At 40.6% G+C, this 24,699-nt stretch overlaps 2 protein-coding genes across 3 annotated transcripts in view; one reads left to right on the top strand and one right to left on the bottom strand.

Annotated features, from left to right (window-relative positions):
* SH3RF1 (SH3 domain containing ring finger 1) overlaps window positions 1-10,253 on the bottom strand; it is an 85,722-nt gene extending 75,469 nt beyond the window's left edge. Inside the window, exons 1-2 of one of the 2 annotated variants that reach the window (XM_051790174.1) lie at window positions 10,160-10,253; window positions 8,348-8,836 (exon numbers count right to left, since the gene is read on the bottom strand). In XM_051790174.1, the coding sequence (XP_051646134.1) occupies window positions 8,348-8,734 (387 nt within the window). In that variant the 5' untranslated portion in view covers window positions 8,735-8,836; window positions 10,160-10,253. Of the gene's footprint in view, window positions 1-8,347; window positions 8,837-9,829; window positions 10,106-10,159 lie in introns of those variants that run through there. The other variant, XM_051790175.1, reaches the window with a different exon arrangement.
* Window positions 9,237-24,427, top strand: LOC127472154 (translation initiation factor IF-2-like). The gene is made up of 4 exons (XM_051789865.1): window positions 9,237-9,245; window positions 9,840-10,558; window positions 22,060-22,166; window positions 24,210-24,427. Exons 1-4 carry the CDS (start codon window positions 9,237-9,239, stop codon window positions 24,410-24,412), a joined length of 1,038 nt encoding a protein of 345 aa, XP_051645825.1. The 3' UTR covers window positions 24,413-24,427.
* The last annotated feature ends 272 nt before the right edge of the window (window positions 24,428-24,699 follow it).

Raw genomic sequence — 24,699 nt, 5'->3', positions numbered from 1 at the left:
TTAGTTCAATTAAAAACAAAGAAACAAACAAAAAACCCCATAATTTTTCACCATATTTAAAACATTAGATGCGGAAGCCCAAGCATATCAGCAATATTTCAAGCAATTACTCTGTGAGAGAGAGAGCGCACAAGAAAATCTTGTCCTTGTTTTTAGGAGATCAGACACATTCTTGCAGGTCCTAGTTTTTTAATACTTGAGAATTTAAGTGTTTGGGGGAGGGGAGGGCAGAGGGGATTAATCAAGAGCCGAATAAGTTAGGAACAAATGTCTAGACAAGAAATTATTTAAAATTCTGAAGTGTTTATATTCTTATGCTACAAAACCTTAACTTTGGACAGTAAATCACATGCTTGAGTGTCACAAGTGTAAAATGAGTGTCATAGTCCAAAGCTTCTAAGGGTAGAGGGATAAATGATTTCCATGGTGGATTGCTCATATGCACAACAGTTGACTTTCACCTACCCAGCAGGCTCATATTCTGAGTCACTTTGGCAACAGTGTCTGTAAATGAAACATTGACTTCTGTGTTTCAGTTTCCCTTTAACTGGAGAATCCAAACCTGTAGGTTTCCAGGAAACATTTTAAAGATATGCATATAAGCATGTCAAAAGAATTCAAAATACTGGACTCAGTTTCTCTCTTTGGATTGTCCTTATCTCCAAAGCATCTTTCTGAGTTCCAGTGATTTCCTGACCTTTTAGAGGATGCAGGTGAGAAACAGACTTAAGCAATTGCCTCTGTGCTGCCCAGCTTGGGGTTTTGTACCCAAACTGCACAGCAGCCCCAACAATATCCATGGGAAATGAATAAGACGTTATTCAGACACACTCAGTGCAGCAAGGCTCTGACTAGGATGAGCCCCACTGTTCAGTCTGGTAGCCAGAGGACAGTACTGCCATCTCCCCCTCTAAACCAAAGAAAGACAAGAAGTGCAGAAAAGAGCACTTGGATGTGCAACTCTCCCACCTCAGATCCACTTGCTTCCTAAAATTAATCCAGTTCACCTCAAAACAGCTATTCTCAGTCCAAAAAAACCTGCTCTCTAAAAAGACTCTGATTTGGTGATATGAAAAGAATAGCAAAGAATTTGATCTAGTTCAATTGACCCAAGAATTCACTGCTAATTTTCCAAGATGAGTTTTTCTGTCTACTAAAACAGGAAATGAGGTTTAACAGATGCACACTTTTCGTTCCTGAAAGCAGTAATGAGGTATATGCATGAACAGGGCTGACCAGATGATATTTCAGCTTTAATTACTGAGACACATTCTTGCCCACACTAAGATGCGTATATAGGCACTGGTTTAAAGGAGAAGAAAGAAAAAAGAAACTTTCAAACCCCAGGAGACTAAGCAATACAGTAATATTAACCTATATTTTATGACTTTCATTCATTTGGCAGATTTTAGTTACAATTACTTCAAGATTGTCTGTAGTCCAGATACTTCAACAGAAAATTTTCTTTCTTATTGTTTATTTTACCTTCCTTATGTTTGACACAGTCAAGGACAAATTGGACACAAGAGGGAAGAAAAATATATGTTTTCTTTTTGTTGGAAGCAGTACATTAAGATCAGAGGCAAGAGAACATTTAAACAAAGGACAATGATGGAGCCAAAGAAAAGACCAAGGAAGGTGTTAAGCATGTCATAAGGAGAAGGCCAAATGCACTGCAAGGGGAAGTCCACAAAAAGAAAGACAAACAACTGAACATAACAAGTTTCCAGTTTTATTATCACAGCTGCAGTTTCAGGCTTTCTGTTTTCTGCAGTTTCTATGCATGCACTAAACACTGAAGTACCATGTAAAAACCATGTCACTCAGGTAAAGGAGAGAGGAGATGAAGGATTTCTAGCTGACCCCATCCCAATCAGCCTCTTCAGCTCTTCAGACTATACATGATGCCTATTAAGCCACCAAACAAGAGGTACCCACTGCAGAAAGTCAGACACTGTGCACACAGAAACACACCACCAGCACTGCCAACTGGCTTTTCTGACCAGACCCTGGATCACCTATGTAAAGCAATTTTATTGGTATATGATTTCTGTGGTAATGAGAGAAAAATTCAAGGATTTTTATTCTCTCTAAAAAAACCTGCCCCCCTTCACAAGCCCATTAAAAGTGAGGGCTTGAGACTTCCTTTTTATGCAGAAGTTTAAATTTTCTGAATGATCAAAGCTTTTTGAGTAGAGCAATAACCTGTAATTCACTGGGCACATTAAAGTGGGTGAAAAAAGACACCATTTTATTTCACACAGGTGGTTTTAAATGAATCTACAGAAATAGAGGAACCTTAAACTAGAAAATGAAGGGAAATAAAGACAGCCCCCTCTTCAACCTGAAAACAAAGCAAGCATACAATAGTGTCTTCCACTAACACACACACGCACAAAAACAGTATCATAATCTAAATTAAAGGGGATTTCAGTATTACGATTAAATAATATGGACTTGGTTTTTAGTTTATAAATCAGTTTACTTCAAAACCTAATTGTTTTCTAAATAAATAGTTTTCTAAACAGCCGCACCTGTTTGGCAGCTATTTTAACAAGCAGATTAATGTTAGTTCACAGGTTCAAGATAGCTATTGAGGTTCAAAGTAAGGAATAAAATATTTCTGTACTGCCAACACAATTTGCATTAGATATTCTTACTTCTTAGTCTTTTCAAAACACACTCAAATCTACACGCCAGTGTGCCAGTCAGATGTAGATTTCCCTAGCTGAAGAGTGGGATAGTACATGGATGTTTTAAGTGTCCAGCTTTTCCTCACTGAGGTATTAATATGATTTCCTATTAAACATCCAAACAAAATTAAATCCTCTTAACATGACACTGGGCATTGCACCATCTTTGGGACAGGAAATGGATATGAAAGGTTCCCCAGTAAAGCGGAAGTCAACCATTTGGAGTCAGCAGCAGCATCTACTGTCCTCAGCTGAGACTGTAGAGCCATTGTAAAACACCCTATGCATACATCCAAAATTTAAAAAGTCAATCTCTGCCCTGGAGAGTATACAGTTTAAATAGTGAGTCAAACAAAGAAAGTACTATCAGTCATATCTGCAGATGGGAAACAGAGGCACAAAGAGCTTTGAGTGACTCTGTACAAGGTCATAAAGGATGTCTGTGGCAAAGGCAGGAACTGAGCCCGGAAGCTCTCAATCGTAGCCCAAAGTCTGGATACAGAGACAATTCTTCCTTTTACTTATCCTCCCTCTCTACCTAATTACTTATCTCTGAAAGGAAACATTAACACCATGAGAGTCAGCCTACTTTTCCTTTTATATTTATAATCTCCATTAGAGTTTTTCTAGTTTAACATAGGATACAGCAGCGTTACACAGAAGTAATTAAAATTGTACAAGCAATTGTAAATATAAAAGCAGTAGGTATTTCTGCAAGAATGAGATGGAACAAAAGTATGCATACACAATTTACAGTGACTTCACAAAAGATTTTCTAATGATGACTCCAGAATATGAATAGGGGTCTATCTCCAGATTCTCAAATATTACTTGGGAACTTCTCCCACTTCCTTCTTCTTCCCCCCGCTGAGTGTGATGCCATATGGTATGGAATATCCCTCTGGGCAGCTGAGGTCAGCTCAAAATCAGGTATCATCAAGTGATGATTCTCCAGCCTACCATCACAAATAACAATCATGAAACTAACTGCATTAGCTACTGTTTCTTGCATATTTCTACAACTACTTTTTCCCTTAAAATGGTATACTTTACAATCTGATCTACTATGATGATGTACTCCTCTAAAAGTACCTGACCAGCAGATATTGACTGATACATTTTTTTGTGCTGTTTTACTCTACTAACTCTTCTTCAGAGATGATTTAAACATCTCTTCCAATCTACACCTGTTGCTATGCTTGGCAACTCCAGTATTTATTTACAATTACTTAATAAAATTATTGATCTATGAATGCACATTTTCAGTCCCATTGTTATTTTCTAGTCTAAGAAGCTTTCTTTGATATTTAAGTTCTGCCAGGATCTCAGTAGCCCTACAACAGCAGGAGTTGTTTTGGCTTCTATCAGTTTTCTGCAACCTGCAAAATAGTCAAACTGTGCAAGTTGCTACCCTGAGCTCTTTTCTCCAGGGTGGTTAGTGTTGGCATCATCTATTGAGTCTGAGAGAGAAGCCTGCCCTGCATAAGTCCTCACAGACTAGAAGGTGGCCCATTGTCCCTATTACCCCAAGGTGTGTGCTGAGGTCAAACACAATGGCTGGGGGAGGAAAACCTGGCTCCATTTATTTTCTTTTCTGGCATTAAAACTGCTTCAGCAGTTCCCAGACAAGCCTACTGGATCAAAATGACCACTGCTGCAGCAGTATGGATGTGCAAATTTAAAATTGTACTGCTGCTTTCCTGCACACAAGTATGAGAATGGATGTGTGGGTTTACACGACACTGCACCACTGCTAAGCATTAGCAAACAGAGAACAACCTCCTGTTTGTAGGTTTTTCTTTCCAAAGGTAACATTCCTTTACCCTCTCATTTCAAGAAGACTTCATCAAAAGTGGTATCACCAGAGGTTTCTATCAGTTTTCCAGAATAAAAACAACAAAAAAAGGAAAAGCTTTAGGACTTTGACATTGCATTGTAACATTTCTTGATAAGATTTTCCAATGACATACAGTATACTATACTCAAATTACACCATCAATACTTATTCAGCACAGGCATCAACTCTATTAGGAATGCCCAACTTTTGAGCTATTCACGCTTTTGTTAGCAGAGATCATTTGAATCCTTCTCTTAGCTCTTCCTGCCTACGTTTGGTCCAGAAAACAGCTAAAAACCTTATTACAAAATATTTTCAACAGGGATGAGATTTCAGACTATCTAGACAAACTCTGCTCTAGGTTCTGCTGAAAAGACAGCCCTAATTTCAGAAATTTGGACTATAAACAAACTAGAAGGAGAATCGTATGTCTTAGGCAAATACAAATTCAAGGAAAAAGCTAAACATATATTATCTTAAATATACCTAGTAAAGAAATTAGAACAGCTCTCCAACATCTAGCAACTTATACACACAGCTATGTTTAAGACTCCTACAATAAGCATACCCTTGTAAAACTGCCATAAGTAACTTAAGATAATTCTTGTTTGACATACTTTGTGAAAATGACAAAAAGAATAACATGAGCATAAACTTGTAAGTAAGGACCCTAACATTTTCATATACTCTTTTGAAGGAAACAAGGCTCATGTGGTAATGCAGCCTCTCAACAGCCCTCAGTAACTTGCTCCTTATGACCAGTCCCAAGCATATTTGACAGCAGGCCATGCTTCTTACAGCTCTTCCAAGCTGACAACTTAGCTGAAGGTTTTCGCTTCAAAAAAAGTAGAAATCATTAAATTAGCATCCATACCAGAGAGGAAGCTGCAGTATGAGCATAACCATTTTATTTTTTCTCCCAGGCAAGCTGACTGCTCAGAACAGAAGTGCTGGGCAGTCAGCAAACACAAGTTCTCCATCAGGTACAGCAGGATGCTGCCTTTGTCCAACCAGTACCAAGGAAAGGCACAGAAGGTTTTACATATCAAAACAGTAGGGAAATGAAACAGGTAAAGAACTTGCAGGGATAAATTGTTACAGCAGTGAAAGCTTGTAAGGGTTACAGAGAGAAACACAGTTACTATAGTGGGGGAGATACAAGGCACAAGATTTGTTAACCCCCACCACCCACCCAGAGTCATTAGTTTTAAGACTCGAGGAACCATTAGTTTGTTTATTGCCATGTGTCACCACGTACATACAGAGAATGCAATATACTGTGCAGTAACAGGGCTGGCCGCTCCACAGTCATTGATACAGTTCAGGAAATCATGCTGCAGTACATGCTATATTAACTTCTTCTGAAAATTATGGCATTCTCTGAAAGGGCATTTATGAGCTTAGTATAACTTCAGGGTATAAGCAGAATGTTTATGACTTGACAGCCTTCATCCACGTTCACTTCATTTAACACAACAGAAACTTTCATTTACTAGTTCCCCTTCAGCAAAATTAGTTTAGGAAATCTGACTCTGCCAGTTATCTAGAAACAGATTTTCCTTTTCAGTTCCCAGAGAGGAACTGTATTTGCAAGCATCTTTGTGTAAGAGTTAGCAAAGCAAATAGGGCATTCAATTCAACACTGTCCATTAAATTGGTATTTTGCTTTCTGGACTTTTTTTTTTTTTTAAACACCTTTCATATAGAAAAAGGAAAATTAGTTCATATCTCCACCTTCTTATCTGTCAAAGTCTCTTTGTGTTCTTAAAAGTACTGCCTTCCTAGTAAAAAAGGTTCTGGATGAAGTGGACAAAAGATGAGATCATCATCTTTCCCTGTCTCCCAAAAGAAAGGCGGCACAAGAATGCCTGTGAAACCCCACAAACAAAGATGTAAACAAAGAAGCCTTGCTGTAAAACACTGAAAACTAATATACACTATCAGTTAATCACATAAGGAATGCACATGGTCGCAATTTTAAGGGCACACGGTACAGCATAACTAATAAACTGAAGCAACCTTCCATATGTTATCACTTTCTACTCTGCACAACATCTGGAAATGCAAATATTGCACAACAGGATATTATAGAACATTAAAAAAGAGGGAATATTCCATATTCAAGTAATTTTTTCTAATAAGGCTTTGAGAAACCCTGAAGTGCAGTCCTTCACGTACATTGATGAACTGGAAGCCTTTCTGGAGGACAAGTAGTCTCTGAAAATACGCAGTTGCGTGCAAAGGTCAACACAAAAAAGTATATATAGACAAGTCCTATAGGTATTTTGCTTTGCTTTAAGTTGAAGAGCTTTTGCAAAAGCAAGGTATCATGATAAACACCTTAAAGTTCTGGAGAAGACTGGACTGGTTTTGATACTGCTGATGCTTCTTTGCAGTACTTTTTAAGGTTTCTACCTCCTGGAAGAAAAACCACCAAAAACATAAAAACAAACCATCAACAGAAAAACCTCACAGATCACCTTCTCTCCTCACCAATTAATATATACAGAACAAAACTCATTAACAGGAAGTGGGTTGATAATTATAATTTCTATATTCTAAAGTAAAGAACCTAATGAGATCTCTAGCGAGCAGAGAAAACAATATCATCCAATAGAAAAAACCCAGTATTTTAAATCCTCATGCAAACTGAAGAGGTGTAGCTAAGATCTTTCAGAGATATTCTGATCGTGTAAGTACAACGCAGGAAAATCAATGTAAGGTTTCCTTCCCTGGGTAAGTAAACTAAATAATTCAGCTTAAAATAAAGACTAGTCCTGCCAAATACACATTCCAGCCCTCTCCTTGGAACTCCTCAAGATATTTCATAAAAATCAAATAAACTCCACAAGATGGAAACCACCTAAACCATTCAAAAACTCCGCTTCAAACACAGGAACTCTGAATATGCATGCATCACAAATTGGGCAGCAAAACCTTTCAGAGAAGCTGTCCTGCTTTGCCATTAGATAAAACAGAGCAAGGTCTGTCATCTCTTTAAATTGCATTTCCTGACACAGGCTCTAGAACGAATTATCATAAATGAGGCTACTGAGTCTTGATTATAAGGTATGACAGAGTCTACAGACTGCATAACTTTCATACTGGAGTACAGAAAGAAGGCAATGTCTTCCCATCATGGTACATAGATTTTCCGAATCACTTAGAAAAAATACCTTGAGAAAAAACTAATTAAAGAAGAGGTAAGGGCTGACAATGTAAATAACTTACCAGATCACAGGAATTCAAACACATCTTTTTGAAGGAAAAGAAGTAAAAATGTAGCTACTTAGAAGCCAATGGCAAAACCTTTATCTATTTCAACAACATAACTTTATGTTTAACATTTGTTATGCCTAACTCAAAGGAAATTTACTGATAGTAAGAATCATTACAGAAAGTGCATGAGCCAAAATGAAAACTCTAATCTTGCAGTTGACAAACTAAGAACAATTTCACATGTTCTTCAGAAGGTGTTTATCCTTAACAATTACTTAAGCTTTCCACATAAGTTATCTTGCTCTATTTGATGGTCTTTAATAGGACAGATAAGAGTCTGAAATGCTTTTCTTCTCCTTACCTCAAAAACTAAGTTTTAATAAGGAAGTATTATTACTGTATTTACACAACAGTAAACCAATAGTGATAGGAGCACTGATGTGTCTTGCTTGAAATCTATGACAATTCTCAAAAATATGTTATTTTGCTGTATTAACCACCTGACTGCCCTTATCCTGAAGCAGAGGCCATCAACCATTTTGAAATGGTGAGGAAAAGATAGGAATGCAACAAAATACTGTCACCACATAGTACTTACCCTTACAGGAGGGCTCCGTGCTTGCACCCTTTGCTGCTGTCCAGCTTGAGAGCTCTGCAGGTCCTTTGATCCACAGTTAGCTACAGTGTTGATGGGGACCCTTAAAGCATTTGTGCTGGTAGTCCCACCTCCAGCTCCAGGTTTTCGAGGCCTCTGTTTGATGCCATCCAGTAGTCTAACAAGCAAAATATTACTGGGGAGTTCGTCAACACTGCAGTCCACCAAAGTCCTGCACTCTGGACATCGAAGCTCATTTCGAGAGCTCACAATGCCCAGCAGACACCGTTTACAAAATGTGTGTTGGCAAGGCAAGACCTTTGCAGAAGCATCAAGGCGTTCTAAGCAAACAGGACACTCCAACAGATCCAGCAAAGCTGATTCATCCATTTTCTTTGTATTACTTAATGAAAAAACAAATCTTTGTAGAATTTGTGTGTTTTGAGCACTGCAAGGATATCATGTTACATCCATTCCTCTTCTGATCATGCTCTAAAATTTTTTTGAGGGGAAAAAGGCATTAATAAGCTGGGAAAAGAATCAGCAATACCATTTTATATGAAGATGTTCATACAAACAGCAAAATAAGAGATCTCTAGACTAACTCAGTAGATATTTCAATAAATTAAAGAAACACTAAAATAGCAATAATAGAAACCTACATTAATATATATCTATTTAAAGTATTTTAAGAAATGCTAACAGTTGAGGTTTTTAAACTCAAGTGCCCACAAATTTCAGTCTTGAGTGAATTTTTTTTCTCAAATTATTCCAGAACAAAGAGCTATCCCCAGTACAGTAGTATAATAAAGCTTACTTTTCATAATTCTTGCTTAATATATAAGTTTCTCTGAACATTTATTTGAAATTAGCTTTTTTTCACAACAAGAAGATGGCAAAGGTAACTACGACAGAATTCAAAATCAGAGAGTGTACACCAACAGGGCATAGAAAGGGGAATTACATTTATGCCAAGACGAAGCCCATTGTGAACTGCATTTCTACCATTTCTGTGAAAAGTACTGCAGCACATTCACAGATGAGCCTTGAAAACAGCCTCCAGCTCACAGGATCCTAAGCTTACCATACGCACTGACAAGAGGGTTCATTACAGTGCCGCCTTTAAGAAGCGCTTCAAAAACTATCGCGAAGTGATTTACAGCAGGAAGTGCTACTGCCATATCGTTAGGACAACACGAGTGCTGCGTATGCAGCCAGAGGCAGGGATGAGCCTCCAAGCCAGCTCCAGTATGCAGCGAGGGGTTGGGAAAAGGGAGGGGGAAAAACCCCAAACACCACCACTAAAAAAAACCCCTTCCCCCCCCCCCCCCAAAAAAAAAAAAATCATTCACACTAGGCTGCTCCACAGGCAGAAAAAGGCTTGTTGAGCTCGGCAGTGTCCAGCACCGAGCGAAGTTGAGCGCCTCCCCCAGCCCCCGCAGCCGCCTGCGGGAGCGGCTCCCCCGGCGCTCGTCCCGCACCTACCTGCTCTCAGGCTCCGCGCCCGGGCCGCCTCCCCGATTTATGGCTTTACCCCGCTCCCCTCGGTCACAGCGAACCGCGGGCGGGCGGACCCCGCGGCGGGCGGCGCGAAGGGATCCCCCGGAGACACGGGGCGAGCGGGGACGGCACCCCGGGCGGCGGGGGTGGGCGGCGGGTGGGGGACACGGCGCTGTCACCCCGCCCCGAGGCGCGGAGCGGAGGGAGGGGTCGGGCCCGCGGCCCCTCCGCCGCGCCGAGCCGCCCCTCGAGGGTGCGGGGGATCCCCGGGGAGCCCGAGAGACACCCCCTCCCCGTCCCTCACCCGGCTCTCACCGTGTGGCCGCGCCGCCCCCGCTTTGTTCCCGTGAGGAGCCGCCGCCGGCCCCGCCGGTGCCTCTCCCGCCGCAGCAGCGCCGAGACTCCCGTGCCCTCCCCGCCCCGCCGCGCAGGGGCCGCTGACGCGAAGCGCGGCCCAGCACCGCCCCGCCGAGGGGCCGCGGGCAGGGACGGAGGGCGGGTCCGGCGGGTCCCAGGCGGCGGCACCGCCCCCCGCGGGCGGGAACGGGCGAGGGGCTGGCCCGTCCTCCCCACCTCGCCAGGTGCTGTGGGCGGTGGCTGGGGCGGCGGAGAGCACGGGAGGCTTCCCGGGACAGGGCGTGAGGCGCTCCCCACCCGGCTGTGCGCTGGGGGCAGCGTGGCCGCGCACCTGGGGCTGCCGCCCACAGCGTGGAGGTGGCGGCGGAGGAAACGGGCGTGATGGAGGGAGGGAGGAAGGAAGGGAGGGAGAGAGGGTGATCGGTCGGTCGGAGGGCTGCCCCCGCTCGCTATCTGTGGTAAGTCACGCCCGGAGCGGCTGCAAGGCCCTGCGGCCGGAGGAGCCGAGGAGCCCGGAGTCCACAGCGGCCCGCTCAGGGAGACACATCTCCTTGGGCTGAGAGGGCTTGTGCGGGGCGAGGGACCCTCCCCGGCCCTCCCCTGGCTGCCCGCCCACAGCTCCCGGCGGCTTGGTGGGTCGCGGGGAGGCCGCAGCGTTTCCCACTGTGGGCGGTGGTCAGGCGCCGCGAGGGTGGGCACAGGCAGGAAAGGGAGGCAGGTGGGTGCCTTATCACATCCATCGCTGCCGCGGGTGCGGAAGTGCCCACTTGGGCCCTTGCAGCCTGACCGTATTTTGCTGGTAAGGCTGAGTGCAGCATGTCCAGGGGCATGGCTGCTGGTGGGCTTGGCAGATTAATTGTCGGACTCGATGATCTTAGAGGTCTGTTCCAGCCTAAGCAATTCTGCGATTTAAATAAACCATGCCAGAAACTGCTCCAAATTGGTGAGTGCCTCTCACCAATTGCCTTAGGAGATGATGTGCTTGCTTTGGAGGTGTTTTATGTGAAATACTTCTCTACAAGACTGTGGGAATGAAGGAGGAACTAAGGTACATGCGAATTATCATAAAAGAAAACGGCAAAAGGAAATTGAAAAAAATGCTCTTTTTAAATCAGATGAGGCACCTCATCTGTGGATGGTGAAAAAGCCTAGAGAAATGTTTAAGTTTCAGTTAATCATCTTGTCAACTGCAACTCGAAAACGAATCAATCTGAAAGCTTCCTTCTTGTGTGTAGTTTTAGCTATTCAAGTTGACTGGAGGAAAAGGCCTGAAGTTGTGTCCCGGGAGGTTTAGTTTGGATATTAGGAAAAGGTTCTTCACCCGGAAGGTGTTTAAGCACTGGAACAGGCTCCCCGGGGAAGCCTGCCAAAGTTCAAGGAGTGTTTGGACAGTGTTCTCAGGCACATGATGTGATTCTTGGGACTGTCTTGTGCAGACCGGGAGCTGGACTTGATGATCCTTGTGGGTACCTTCCAATTCAGGATGTTCTGTGATTTTAAGTTTTTGTCATCCTTACTGAATTCTGTGTACATGTAAAAAGTTCTTTCTCCTGCCCCTGCCCCACCAAGGATTGTGTAGGTTTGTGGAAGTTGGTAGAGTGACAGGCTTTTCTGTCTTGCTTTCTGGATGTCTTAATTTGGTTTCCAATGCTAATGATATTCTCTGATTATTAGGATTTCCAAATAAGTGCTCGCACTGAATGCATCTCTAATATTTTATTTTTTAGTAGTAGTAGTGGAAATATTGAAACTGCTAAATATGTACAGTTCATTAAGAAATAAGGTTTCCTCCCCCATGAATTCTGGAGTTTAGGAAAACTGATACAGATGGGTTAGTGGTCTGTGTTTGTGCTTTCCAGGGAGTATCGTAACATAAATAGAAGGGTATAAACATCTGATACATAAGAATATCCCCAACTCCCATAGTATTCCTCTGTCTTGCCATAGTATTCCTCTGTATCATGTCAGTGCTGTCACTACAGAAAGAAGGATAATCAGTACATTAAAAATAGAGACTTGTTGAATCTAAACAAAATTTCGTCTGAAAATTGTATTTCCCTTTTAGACGGTGCTTTTTCAAAAGATCTGATCAAGGTTGCTTTGTAATAATTTGCCAGCCTTTCCAGCATAGTTTTGTAAGCAACGCAGTTCTTGTTGTCTAAACTTAGTTTGCTGCCTAAGGAATGTAAAATATCTATTAAAACGGTAGAGGAATTTACAATACAGGTAGTACACCAGGGAAGCAAGATGAAAGTTCAGGGAAGCAGGATAAAAAGATTACCTTTTTGTTAGGGCTGGTCTTTGATAGTGTTTTGTGTAAAGTCTGTAAAATGCTAAATATATGGTGGAATATTAGTCAAAGCAATAAACACTCTGAAGAGTATCAGATAAATATGTTACTTCCTGAGCAGCAGCAGTAGTTAATTTTCAAACAAATATAATCCATGTAAAAAAAGTGGGTGTGTGTGCAGATGTATGACAGTGCCCTCTTATGGATGAAGTGTTTGACTCAGAGAGGCTGGAATAATCTGGCGCCAGGACTGAAAGAAACAGAATTGCTGTTACATTGAAGCGTTTATTCATTCTCGCTTCCAGCCCCAAGCAGGGAATGGTACACTTTGCACATTTTTACGTGAGGAGACCTCCCTTCTTGAAGCCGTTCGGTTCTTATATGTAGTTCATTAGTTCCTTGTACAACTTTTACTAATGTGCATAATGCGAAAGGAGAGATTGTACGGGGCAGAAATCCATTAAAAACACAGACTTGAAAGATATGGCACTCCAGTTATTCAAACACCTGGATTTCTGTGATTATAATGTCTATTAATATTTGTATTTTACACATTTTTTGTGTAATAAATTGTACTTCTGAAGTTGGTTTTCAGGCAAAAACTATATTTTTTTCTCCAATGTATGTTGTTTCTCTTCATCTGGAAGCATCTCTTAATCTGGAGTAAAGGAAGATGCAAAGGACAATAGGCAGAACAGCAAAAGACAAAATGTCAGTAGCAGAAAGAACTGATAACATTGGTTTCTTTCTTTTTTCTGTGTTCTGTATCAGCATCCTTGGTGCAGTAAACCCACTGTGTTCTCTGTGCTCCTTCTCTTTTGTCTTCTCTTCCTTTTCTTCTGTGGGCCAACCAACCTACAAGCCTCCGCCATGTCTTCAGCCCGCTGTGTCGAAACAGTCACACTTTCTATTCCTACCTAAACCCTACAGCAACAATTCCTGTTTCTAGCATGTTTCCAAGTACCCTTAGCTTTTTCTCTGTCTTTAAAATGTGAGGCAGTGTGTACTGTGCCTGGCTTTGAGCAACACCAGCTAATTGATAAGTTGTCAGGTTCACGAGAAGAGGTAATTTGACATTTGCTACACCTTTTTCTGAAGGGGGAACATTCAATATTAGATCATTTCTGGATATGACCACTATTTTCCATACAACTTCTATAATCTTAATATCTTTACAAATATTCTGTCAAGTTTTGCCAATGAATTATTGGAAAGAGGGGCTAAGAGATGCACTCTGTAATCATCTACATCTACTTCCTTGGAAATTTAACTGAGAAGTAGTTTATGAGACATTTCAGAATAGGATTCCACTTTTCAGTATGCAAATCTTTATAAACCTAAAGACATTTGTAAACTAATGCACTAAAAACCAACACTAGGTCCGATCTCCATTCTAATCCTAAGAAATGTCCCTGAAGATTGTGGCACTAATGGCAGAGATATCCTGCAGGGATAATGTGCCTGAAAAAGTCATGTTAGCAGTGTGTATATTTAGAGTAATAAAACAAAACTGAGTGAATGCCAGGTAGAGAAATGCTGGCCTGTGAGAATAAACATATGAAGACATATTTAATTTATTTGTGAATTTCATCCTGAAAGTCTTGAGATGACTACAAAAGACTCCAGGAACAAGGTGTTATGTCTTATCAGAAAGAAAATACAACAGAAGATAGTGTCTTGTGGCAGTCATAGCCTGGATTGTTTTTATTTGTAGGTTCATAAGCATGTTCTTTTTCTGAGCTACATTCTTTGTACTAAACTATTTTATAGCTTTTTTTTTTTTTTGTTAGAAAGGATCATGTTTCCCCATTTGTAATGTCCACATTAGCCTGTGTTTCCCATGCAGTATAGATCTCAAGCACAGACCAAAAAGATTAATCTTATTTCCTTGTAAAATGACCCCTGGAGATGTGGTGGTGATCCCCTTTCAAAGACCATGCAAAATTCCCACTGACATAGTTTAGTAAGACTTTACCACTGATGGCCATGCTGATCTTGCTGGCTTTACATTGGCAAGTACAGCACATCATGAAGCATGGCCAACTTTCTTCAGTCTCTGGTGGAAACGAGCAGATGTTCTTCAGTGACTTTGTTCCTTTTTCGTTAAAGAATTGATGGGGTTTTTTTGTTGTTATATTGGTTTTGGGTTTTTTGAGGGGGTTGAGGGGGTTGTGGTTTGGTTTTGCTTTGGTGTTTTGTTTTGGTTGGTTTTTTCTTCAGTTAGTGCCAGTTTTAAATTACCTAGCTCCGTTACTGTTGGTGATATTCTAGCAGCATGGAGCTCAGCATGGTTGACATTGATCCAGTCGGTTTGCTGCCAAAACTGAGTTTTGAGCTGTCCCTACTGCACTTTCTGGGTTGTGAACTTGTTTTGACGAGATCAATGACAAATGTACTTTTAAGACTTCTGCATCCTAACAGAAGGGTCTCTGCTGTTCTGATATTTGTGAGGAGGCAGGAGAAATGGGTTGTGCCTTCAGTACATTTTGGCTTCAAGTTTTAGATTTTTGTTCTGTATTCTAGACATGCAGCTTTCTTGAGGAGAGTATCGTTTGTGTATTAATGTTGTGAACTGCCTCTCTGATAACATGAAACTGGGATTGTAACTTCATACATATTGATGCTTTTGCAATAACTTAATTTGTGTCACAGGGAGGGAATATGCAATAGAAAAAGTGTCATTCAAGAATAAACGTGTTACAACTTCTTAGAGTTTGGGTGAGCTCTTTGTTACAAGACATTCCCACCAGGCTAGTTACAGGAAAACACTGGGCTTATGGGTGCTTATGATCCCCATAACCTAACTGCAGCATTCAGTGCTGTACGCTGTAGAATTGCAGTAAGGTGTTGGGGTATGTAGGTGGTCAAGAACTTGATTTAAATGATCATTACTCTGATGGGAACATAATGCCTGCATCTCATTAACCAGCAAGCTTGAAATTGCCCTTACTAAAAACAAGGTTAAAGAAAAAGCAAAGAAGAATGCTTGTTTAAAGAAATCAAACTACATGCCACATATTTTAGAAGAGGAACAGAAATATAAAAATTCATTCCTGATAAGCTTATTCTGAAATCAAACGATCTTTTTCCTTTCTTGCCTGCAGCTGATAAGCCACAAACCTAATCTATGAGGCTGCAGTCCCAGTGCTCCTTTGCCTCTCTAGAATTAGTGCTGTCTCCACAGGGGAGATTCCTTGGGGGACAGAGCATGGCAGATTATCTGTTCAATCCTTTTCTAGGTATCTCCCAATCCCATTTAAATCTGATTTCCCAAAGATTCAGAAGTGATTCGGGATGTAGTTTTAGAATTATTGACTGCCCAAGACTTTTTGGAATGCTTACATGCTGTTTTAATAGTTAGCTATATTGTTAGCAAATTGTAAGATATTAAAAAGTTATTAATATTTTCCCCACTTGCAAAGGTTACATTCAAATTATGGGTAAAGCTCTTTCATATGAACAGTAAGCCAATAATCATACAAATATTTAAGTAAAATTATGGTGTCACTGACTCTGGACTGAGATCAGGCAGGATTGTAATTAACCACTTCTAATGATAGTGAGCTGGAATGACCAAAGTCCAGTTTTATCTTCGAGGAACATTGTGACAAGTGTTTGGAGCTTTGAACACCCAAACAGATGAGATGAATTGCAGGGCCCAAACAATTTTTTTTTCTTTTTAAATAAGCAAAAATATCATAAAGGGTATTCAACATTCATCAAAGTTTAATCTTCATTATCACACCTCATTACCAAAGTATCTGAAAGAAGCTGGACGTCTGGAGACTGGTTACTTGGCACATACACTATTTGAACAAAAAACATTACAATTTTAGATAGGAGGAGGTGGAATTGCTGAGGAGAGTCAGAGACGCTTTTCCACGGGGACTGTGCAGAGTGTTGTGGGTGTTGGGAGAAGTCTGTATCCATCATGTCAGACCTACAATTCCTAGATTCTATCTTTTGTTATATTTTATATTTCTAGAAAAGCACTACAGCTTCACTCTCTAAAATACTGTGAGAAGACAAAGCTAGTCAGCAAATTTCTTGAACAGGGAAGAATTCACAGCACTGTACTATTTTATCTAGAGAGGCCCTTCAGTCAACTTGCCTAGAGCAAATATCCTTAGCCAAAGCCTTGGGGTACTCCAAAAAGTAACAGGGTGGAACCTCAGCCGTATTCATATTTTCATACCAAATAAATCTTTAGAACATATTAAGCATCCACTTCAGTCTTTCTAAATGAGAGATTTTCATGTCCACTCAGAGCATAGGCTCTGCAACAGGTGATTTAAAGGATATTATTTCTTTTTTGGGTAACTGCATGACAACATAATGAAAACTCAGAAATTTCTGCAAGTTTTAACAAAACTTTATTCAAGGTGTCTTATTCTAAGAGCATTTACTGGAAGCGCATTTACAGAGGAGCAACTCTTAAAAACCACTTATGCTTTTGTGGTCATTAAAGCTAACGCATTACAAATATATGGTAACAGCAATAATATGTCTACAGTGTGGTTTGTGTGTGTTTTATGGTGAGTCCTGCAGTTCCTCCTACTGTCCAGATCAGGAAATCTGTTGAAAAGTTCCATACTCCCTTCACCTACATCATCTCTGCAGTGAGAGTTGGTTTGGATTTTGTCCCAGAACAAAGTCTGAATGTAGCTATGCTACACTCTCAGACTTAGGAGCAGGGACTGCTCCAGGATAAATATGTGACACCTTTCCATATGAAATTCATGTGTTTTTAGAGCGAAATCTACAAGAAGGATTTGCTAACTTGTTTAAATCCAAAACTAAGCTATTTTAGAATTTCGAGTGCTGCAATAGCTTGTTTGCCAGAAAAAAAAATGGTTATGTTAGTTCTTAAAAGCATACTCAGTTAGCTTTTTTTTTTTTTTTTCCCAGAGAGATTTATTTCCTTAAAATAGCATTTTCCTCCTAAAAGTGCCTTCTGGGCAGAGTTATCTGACAGGCAAGTAGAATTATCAGCATGTTTACTTTTCAGACATCTCTGCCACACTTGAACAGTTCTGCTGTGGTGTCATACATGAGTGATGAGGTAGATTTTGTAAGAGTTTGTATACTAGGATATAAAAAATTAAAATGTGTTACAGCATTTAAAGTGCACTAACATTTTAGTTCCAAACTAGTCAAATCAACATCCTTGCACCAAGTTAAAGCATTTTCTATGACTGTAGCATCCCTTTTTGGAATGTGTCCTCAGCTCCAAGGAAAGTTGCATCCCCATTAGCACAAATTAGACTTCTTGGCTGTCTGAAAGGTACAGAAGCTCCTCTACAGCTTTGGTTCGCTGCAGTTTCTAGTACACTTACAGAAGGATGTCAGCAGAGGTTTGGATGTGATCAGTGTACCATCCATGTACTGTGCTTTTGTATGTGATACCTTAGAAGCAAAAAGCAAGGATTTATGATGTAGCTTGATTATAAAGGAAAGTTTTTTAATTCCGTTGGGATGAAAGTAAGGGAATAAAGCGACAAGTTGCCCAGTGATTTTTTTGCAGAATCACTATCATTCTGCTACCACAGTTCTTTACAAACAGAGGAATGTAGAAAAGAAGACCCCAAAACTTTCCTTGTTCAAAATAAGATTAAGGAAGTGAGATAAATGTATGAAGTGTTCATGGCTCTACTTTGGATTTCTTTTATAAAGCTTGTGACTTGGCTTCTAAGTCGATAAGGACATTGAGACACAAAATGAATTCTCTGAGGCTGCTAGTGCTGCAAGGCTATATAATCACTCTGGGATTGCCAAAGATTTCTTTCTTTTTTTTTTTTTTTTGAAAGACTTGTGTCACTTTCACTCCCACACATCTGGCAAGAGAACTCTGCACTGGCTTAGCTGAAAAATCTTATCTCATAGATCACTACTAGCAATAAATTCCAGCCTTTGTGCTTACTTATATTGTCCCACGGCCTGGAGTCACTGATTTTGTGGAACTAGGAATGCGGGCTGTAAAATATTTACTCACTAACACCCACACACACCAACACAGCCCCCCACACCCCCCCCCAAACACCCCATGCCTCAAAACCATGCCTCTAGCTTCCTTCATTGTGAAGTCAGCTTTGAAAATGTAAATCACATCAAACTGACTCTGGGGGCCAAAGAAAACAGGCAGCTGGATTCCATCCCTTTAGCTAAGAATCAGCCCTTAAATACCTCTTAAACAGACACTTTATATGAGCTATAGTCAAACTCATTTTCAAGTAATGTTTTCCCACATGTCCCAGAAAAAGCGAACAGCATCTGTGCATGGATGGACTGGGGCACTGACAATGGGTAACTGTGCCAAAACCCTGCAAACTGCTAATGCAATTCTACTGCAATTCTTCTCTAAGGTCACACCTATGCTAAAAATCAATGTATTTTTAATCCATGTTGTAGTCCTTAAATATAGCTAAGGCAGCTGTGCTCTAAAAGAATTGTTGGCAAATGGCCTGCACTAGGTGTTTTCCTGGGTGTTAGTTCACATCAGTGAGCATTTTTATCTAGTATTGTCTTCTGGAAGCATTCTTATTTATGAGATTTATTGTGCTGATCCTTTTCTATATGACAGAGATGGGAAATATGAAGGCAGCATTACCTCATACATTGAAGACTTTGCAACTTGTAGTAAAAAAACCTGGAAAGATAAGAGAAGGTTAGTCAAATGAGACAATGACTGGCACAGATGCAGTTATCTCTGCGGGATAGATTAAATAATATGCTGGGGAGGAAGAAGAGGAACAATTCCCAGTACTAAACCCCAGATTTCCAGTTTAGCAACCTGTCTCTAATACCATTAACAAACAGGATCAGAGTTAGTGATGACCATCAAGTGTTGCTGGGTAGCAAATGCATTCTCTAGGTGTGGGGAGAAATGGTATGGAGACACTTGAGATGCAATGTACTTTAGTATCTCTCCTTTCTTGATGATCAGATTTCAGAAGAAAAATTGGCAACTGGCATATAATAAAGCCAGATTATTTTCCAAGAGTCACAACAATCCTTCTTGAGTAATTTACCCCAGCAAAAACATGACAGAATAACCAGTCAGGTTATAATGAACATGAAATGCCTTCGCATTTATTTTCCTAGGACAAATTAACAATGTTTTGACTCTAGTAGATTTGCATAACGTGAAATGTAGTAGTTTTAACCAATATACCGGCATAATCCAGGAACAAGCTGTAACTTAATTTTTGGCATTTTTATTTCCAGTTTCCCAAGTGACTACTAGTGAGTGCATGGGAGTGTTTTTTTAATTGATCCTGATACACATTCACATACAAGGCCATCAAGAATGAAGTTAGTGCGTTATAGCTGCTGCGGGAACCGTAACTCACTTGCATTGACTTTAGGAGGATTAAGTCAGAAACAATACTGTTTCAATGCCATTTTTTTGTATTTACTTGGCAAATACTCTTGTCAATTTAAAGTTTCCCATGGGAGGTGTCAAGAGGTCACTGAAATTTTCCTGGGCAAGGGAGGGAGAGTGGTTGAAACCATGGCCTCCCCGCTGCTTCCTTCAGTGTTTTCCTTCATGTCATTAGTGTGTACTCGGCACTTTCCCCCCCAGCCTCTATTAGAAGTGAGTGAATGCAAAAATGTTAGTGAGAAGTGGAGGCAAGAAACACAGACAAGGTTTCCCTGCTGTTTTATTTGGCTAATTCTAGGCCTTGGTAACAGTAAACTTAGTCACAGAAAATGAGTATAGAATATATTGTCTAGTATGCACAAAAACTCCCAGATGCTTTCAGCACATTTTTTTTCCCAGTTCATTCTATTATTCTACACAGTTTTCTGTCCAAGGATCACAAAGCCTACTGACCTTTCTGCTATCCTATGGCAAGAAAATACAGTTCCCTAAGGCTACAAAAGCATTAGCGTTGAATTTCCAGAAATGAGGTACCTGCAATTTCCATGAACATCAGTGTAGCTGTGAGCAGCATATTCTTCAGACAGCACTAAGACAGAAATGCAGAATGGAGGGATAGGAGAGATACCCCACGGTTTACAGGCCTTGATGCCAGGCTTCTGAATTTAAGCTGAAAATACTAGAGTTGAGATATCAAAGATAACTTTGTTAAAGCTAGTGAAGTAAGAAGGGATCTGACCTGTTTTATACTACAGATTAGTGTGATCCCTGTAACAAGCCCCCACAGTTTATTGTGTGATAAACCAGGCAATTGCACAATTACTAAATTTTTAAAACTAATTCAATTATACATTTCTCACAGTTTTAACTGCTGTAAGGCAGAATAAAACATCTGTGGGGAGTTTTGCCAGTAAGTGAAAACAAAAATAGCGCTAAATAAATACATTACAATTTGATTAATGCAAGATAAACATTACAGGCTACACAGCTTTTGCTCCTCGGCAGGCCTATTTCTCTTTGTATGTTCATACATAAATTTCTCTTACTAACACTGCATAAGCAGTCTGGCACCATCCTTGACAGATGAGCTTTAGGAACTGTTACAAAGTGGTTTAAGTTATAGCTCCATCTGTTATATCCCATCCTTCTGATGGAGATTGTGTTCACTGTGGCAGAATAAGCAGAATGGAAGACGTGTTCATATCCTCACTGACAGCAGCTCAGAATCTGGTGCCTTGGCTCACACCCATCTTCTCAGCAGTTTAATCAATGATGCTCTGCTTCGTGCCCAAGCATGAAGGTGGATGCACATTTCCTTCTGCTGGTCCTGATAATTGTCAGCAGAGGGGAAGGACAGTGGAAAACAGGAGCAGCTCCACAGATCACAATGGGATCTGACTCAAGCTTCCTTTAGTTTAACTAGGAGGGAGGAGGCTGCCTTATAACTGTGCTCATCCATGCTCCACTATTATATGTATGGCTAGGTAATGGTACCTGTGGTGGAAAATCTGCCCATTATGATCTGAGCAAACTATAGTATCACTGCATGGTTAACAAAGGTCGTGGGGCAGGATTGAACTGTGCTGCCTTTCCCAGCTGGCAGTGCTTGACTCCACAAACTGTTAGAGTCAGAATTTCCTGGAGTTTTGTCCTGGACAAACGAAAGCAATAGTGATCATCTGTGGAAAGGTGACAAAGCGGTGAACAAAGTGAGTTATTAACTCACTTTATTAACTGTGATCATTAACTGATATACTAAAGTCCACAGTGGAATAGGATATACAGTTCAGTGGAATCAGGCTTTTCCACAGCTGGTAAAACTGCTATATTACTAATAGCTAAAAATCAGGGATGTTTTACTGCTGTCAAAATAATTTTCATATATGTTTACTAACAATAAACACAGATCTACTAAATAAGGTTCTAAAACTATCGAGCATGAAAAAATAAAATATAATCATATTTCTTAGATTTAAAAGGCATAGGAGTGTCCAGTATTATGTCCCAACTTATGCTATTGAGAAGCTCAACTGCCATAAACTTCCATCTTTTGAGTTCCTCCTACAATGTTTGAAAAACAGGATTAAAATACTCCAATTTGTATGCTTTCAAAACTAACGTCAGTGGGAAAGGATCAATTACTTGTGCTATAATAATGGCAAATTAGATGTATTTTGTTTCTTTCAGTCATCTTTATCAAGAATTGCTACAGAATCACAGAATCGATGAGGTTGGAAAAGAGATCACAGGGTCCAACCTTTCACTGAACACCACCATGTCAACTAGACCATGGAGTAAGTGCCACATCCAGTCTTTCTTTGAATATCTCCATTCAGAGAAAGAAACAGAGCCTAGAGCACTAAAACAGCTACAGTAGTTTATAAAAAGCAGTTTTAATCAGGGCTCTTGTTGGCAGAGCTCCACAAAAGACAGAGTTCATCACTAATGACACCTCAGGTTTTCTGTCTTTTCTGTATGCCCATCATATCAATCACTGGAAAAAGGCTACATAGCTTACTTTTGCAAAACTTCTCTAATAGCATTCAAAATGGTTCTAGTAGCAATAAAACAAATAGCAATGAGAACATTTGGCTGCTGATGGAGAAGACAATAGAAGAAAAATATGTCATTCCTGAAGTATTTCTTGAGATTCAAAATTTTATTGAGATAGAAACACAGATTTTTAGCCTAAAATTTTAATTTGAGGAAGTTTTAATCTATATTGAGGATACAGCCAAAATGCATACTTCATCCCTTCCCTCTAGAGAAGAGATTACTGTCAGGACTGTGTGCAGGATACAGCAAAAATTAGGGTATGTCAAGGATCTGATTATGGTTCCCTTATCCTCAGAGCATGTCTCCATCAGTTTGAGCCACAGTGCTATTTAAAACTGAACTGTGCTTTTTCCTGGCTGACTACAGTCCCTAAGGGAACATCCATCAGCCAAGCAGAAGTGACTCATGCAACGCCCCAACCTCACACTTGATACAGTCAACCTCAGGGACAACTTGTGAAAGAATTGTCAGAGCCATCCTGAAACTAAGCAAACACTACCTCACTTGAGTTTTCCCACTGTGCAACCTGCCTGTGGCTTTAGCTTGTGTTCTGCAGCTAATGTGAAAAAACTCTCCGAGTCTTTGGCTCTGCGAGTTTCTAAACTGCATTGTTAAAAAGAGTGTTAATGGAATTGGCTAAATCCCATCTTGGATTAAAAATGTCTTGGAAATAAAACCTGGAAGAGTGCACCAGATCAGAGGTGCTCAAGGCAAGCAATTTAGGAGGAGCAGCTGAACTCCTATATATGTATGTCTCACAAATAACTGCAAATTAATGTCTTTGTGGAAGCAGCTCAATTAAGGCTTTAGTTGCTGAAGAAGTGTTTTTAAAACTCTTCCACAAGCCAACCGTTCTAAGTGCTACAGTTTGAATTGATGAACTCATCAGCTCAGCTGGAAAACATATCAACTTGGACATGCATCTGAAGCGTGAATTGCATTAACACACAAATTTAATTTAAAGGAAGAAGCTCTTTATGGATTTTAAAACTAGTACTTAAAGTCTACAAATTGCTCCAGTTAAACTGCTATGATAAAAATGGCAAAAAAAAATGTTCTAGGGATGGTAACCATTGATTTCTATTTTATGCTATATTAGAGTCTACATGGCTCATGAATAAACAAATGGTAAAATAAGATTTGAGAAAGCACAGCTGCAAAGGAAAACGTTTAAAAGGACTGAAAAATCAGTCTATATTTCTGTATTTGTCTTTGGTTTATCACAACTAATAAAATTAAGTAGAGCCTAGCTTTATTTGAACCTTGATGAGGCGCTTTTAGTAGAGAGACAAATCAGTAATTTAGTCAGGGCCATGCTTCTACCCCAGCCTCTGGCTGAGGGGAAGATTATACAGAGCCCAACCTTACACAACATCTCAACTGTGCTGAAAGTGTTGTATTATTTAAATTTGCATGTAGTCATTTGGGGAAACTGGGCATTCCATGCCATAAAGCTCTTAGGGAGCATCCAAAGGAGGGCAACAAAGATGGTGAAGGGCCTTGAGGGGAAGCCTTATGAGGAGCGGCTGAGGTCACTTGGTCTGTTCAGCCTGGAGGAGACTGAGGGGAGACCTCAGTGCAGTCTTCAGTATCCTCATGAAGGGCCAGACACTGATCTCTTTGTGGTGACCAGTGACAGGACCCGAGGGAATTTTGTAAACAGACAAAAATTTGCATTTATGAGTGTTTTCATATCATGGTCTTGTACAAGGAAATACCCATAAATCACAGGGACTTAAGAATTTCCATTCTGATTCAGCCTCGCCCGTTGCTCCCTTCAGGACCCCCTGCACAGCCCCGGGCGGCCCCACACCCTTCTGGCCGCCGTGGAAGCTGCACGGGGGTCTCACCGCGGCGCCCGCCCGCTGCCACCTGGAGGCTGCACAGGGGCCAGGACAACCTGCAGCCGTGGCTGCCAGCAGATCTGGGCAAAGTTGTGAAGCTTTACAACAAAGAAGTGAGTAGAGAATGTGTGTTTGAATAAACATACGGCATTAATGCACAGAAGCACTAAAAGCTGAAATAAGAACTACTGATAAATAATGTAGATTTCCCAAGATCACAGAGAGCCTCATAAGGAATATGGTATGCTGGAACTTGGTTTCCATCAGCCACTCACCAGACCACAGAAACGTCTGAGCTCTGCTTTGGTTCATGTTGCGCAACCAGGTAATACATTTTTCTGAAGTACCCTCTAGCAGTAACTTCAAATATGCACTTGGAGTTCAGCAAACTGAAGAGCAAAAGCCTCTTCAGGCTCTGTTCTTCAAA

This window comes from Manacus candei, unplaced genomic scaffold (genome assembly GCF_025592945.1).
Source record: "Manacus candei isolate 608988 ecotype Guabito, Panama unplaced genomic scaffold, ASM2559294v1 h1tg000028l, whole genome shotgun sequence".
Taxonomy (NCBI): domain Eukaryota; kingdom Metazoa; phylum Chordata; class Aves; order Passeriformes; family Pipridae; genus Manacus; species Manacus candei.
This window is presented reverse-complemented; position numbering and strand designations above follow the sequence as displayed.

Coding starts and splice junctions, on each gene's coding strand:
- LOC127472154 (XM_051789865.1), top strand. Junction 10,559..22,059: donor CTGCCGCCCACAGCGTGGAG/GTGGCGGCGGAG, acceptor TGTTTCTTTCAG/TCATCTTTATCAAGAATTGC. Junction 22,167..24,209: donor CATGTCAACTAGACCATGGA/GTAAGTGCCACA, acceptor TGCTCCCTTCAG/GACCCCCTGCACAGCCCCGG.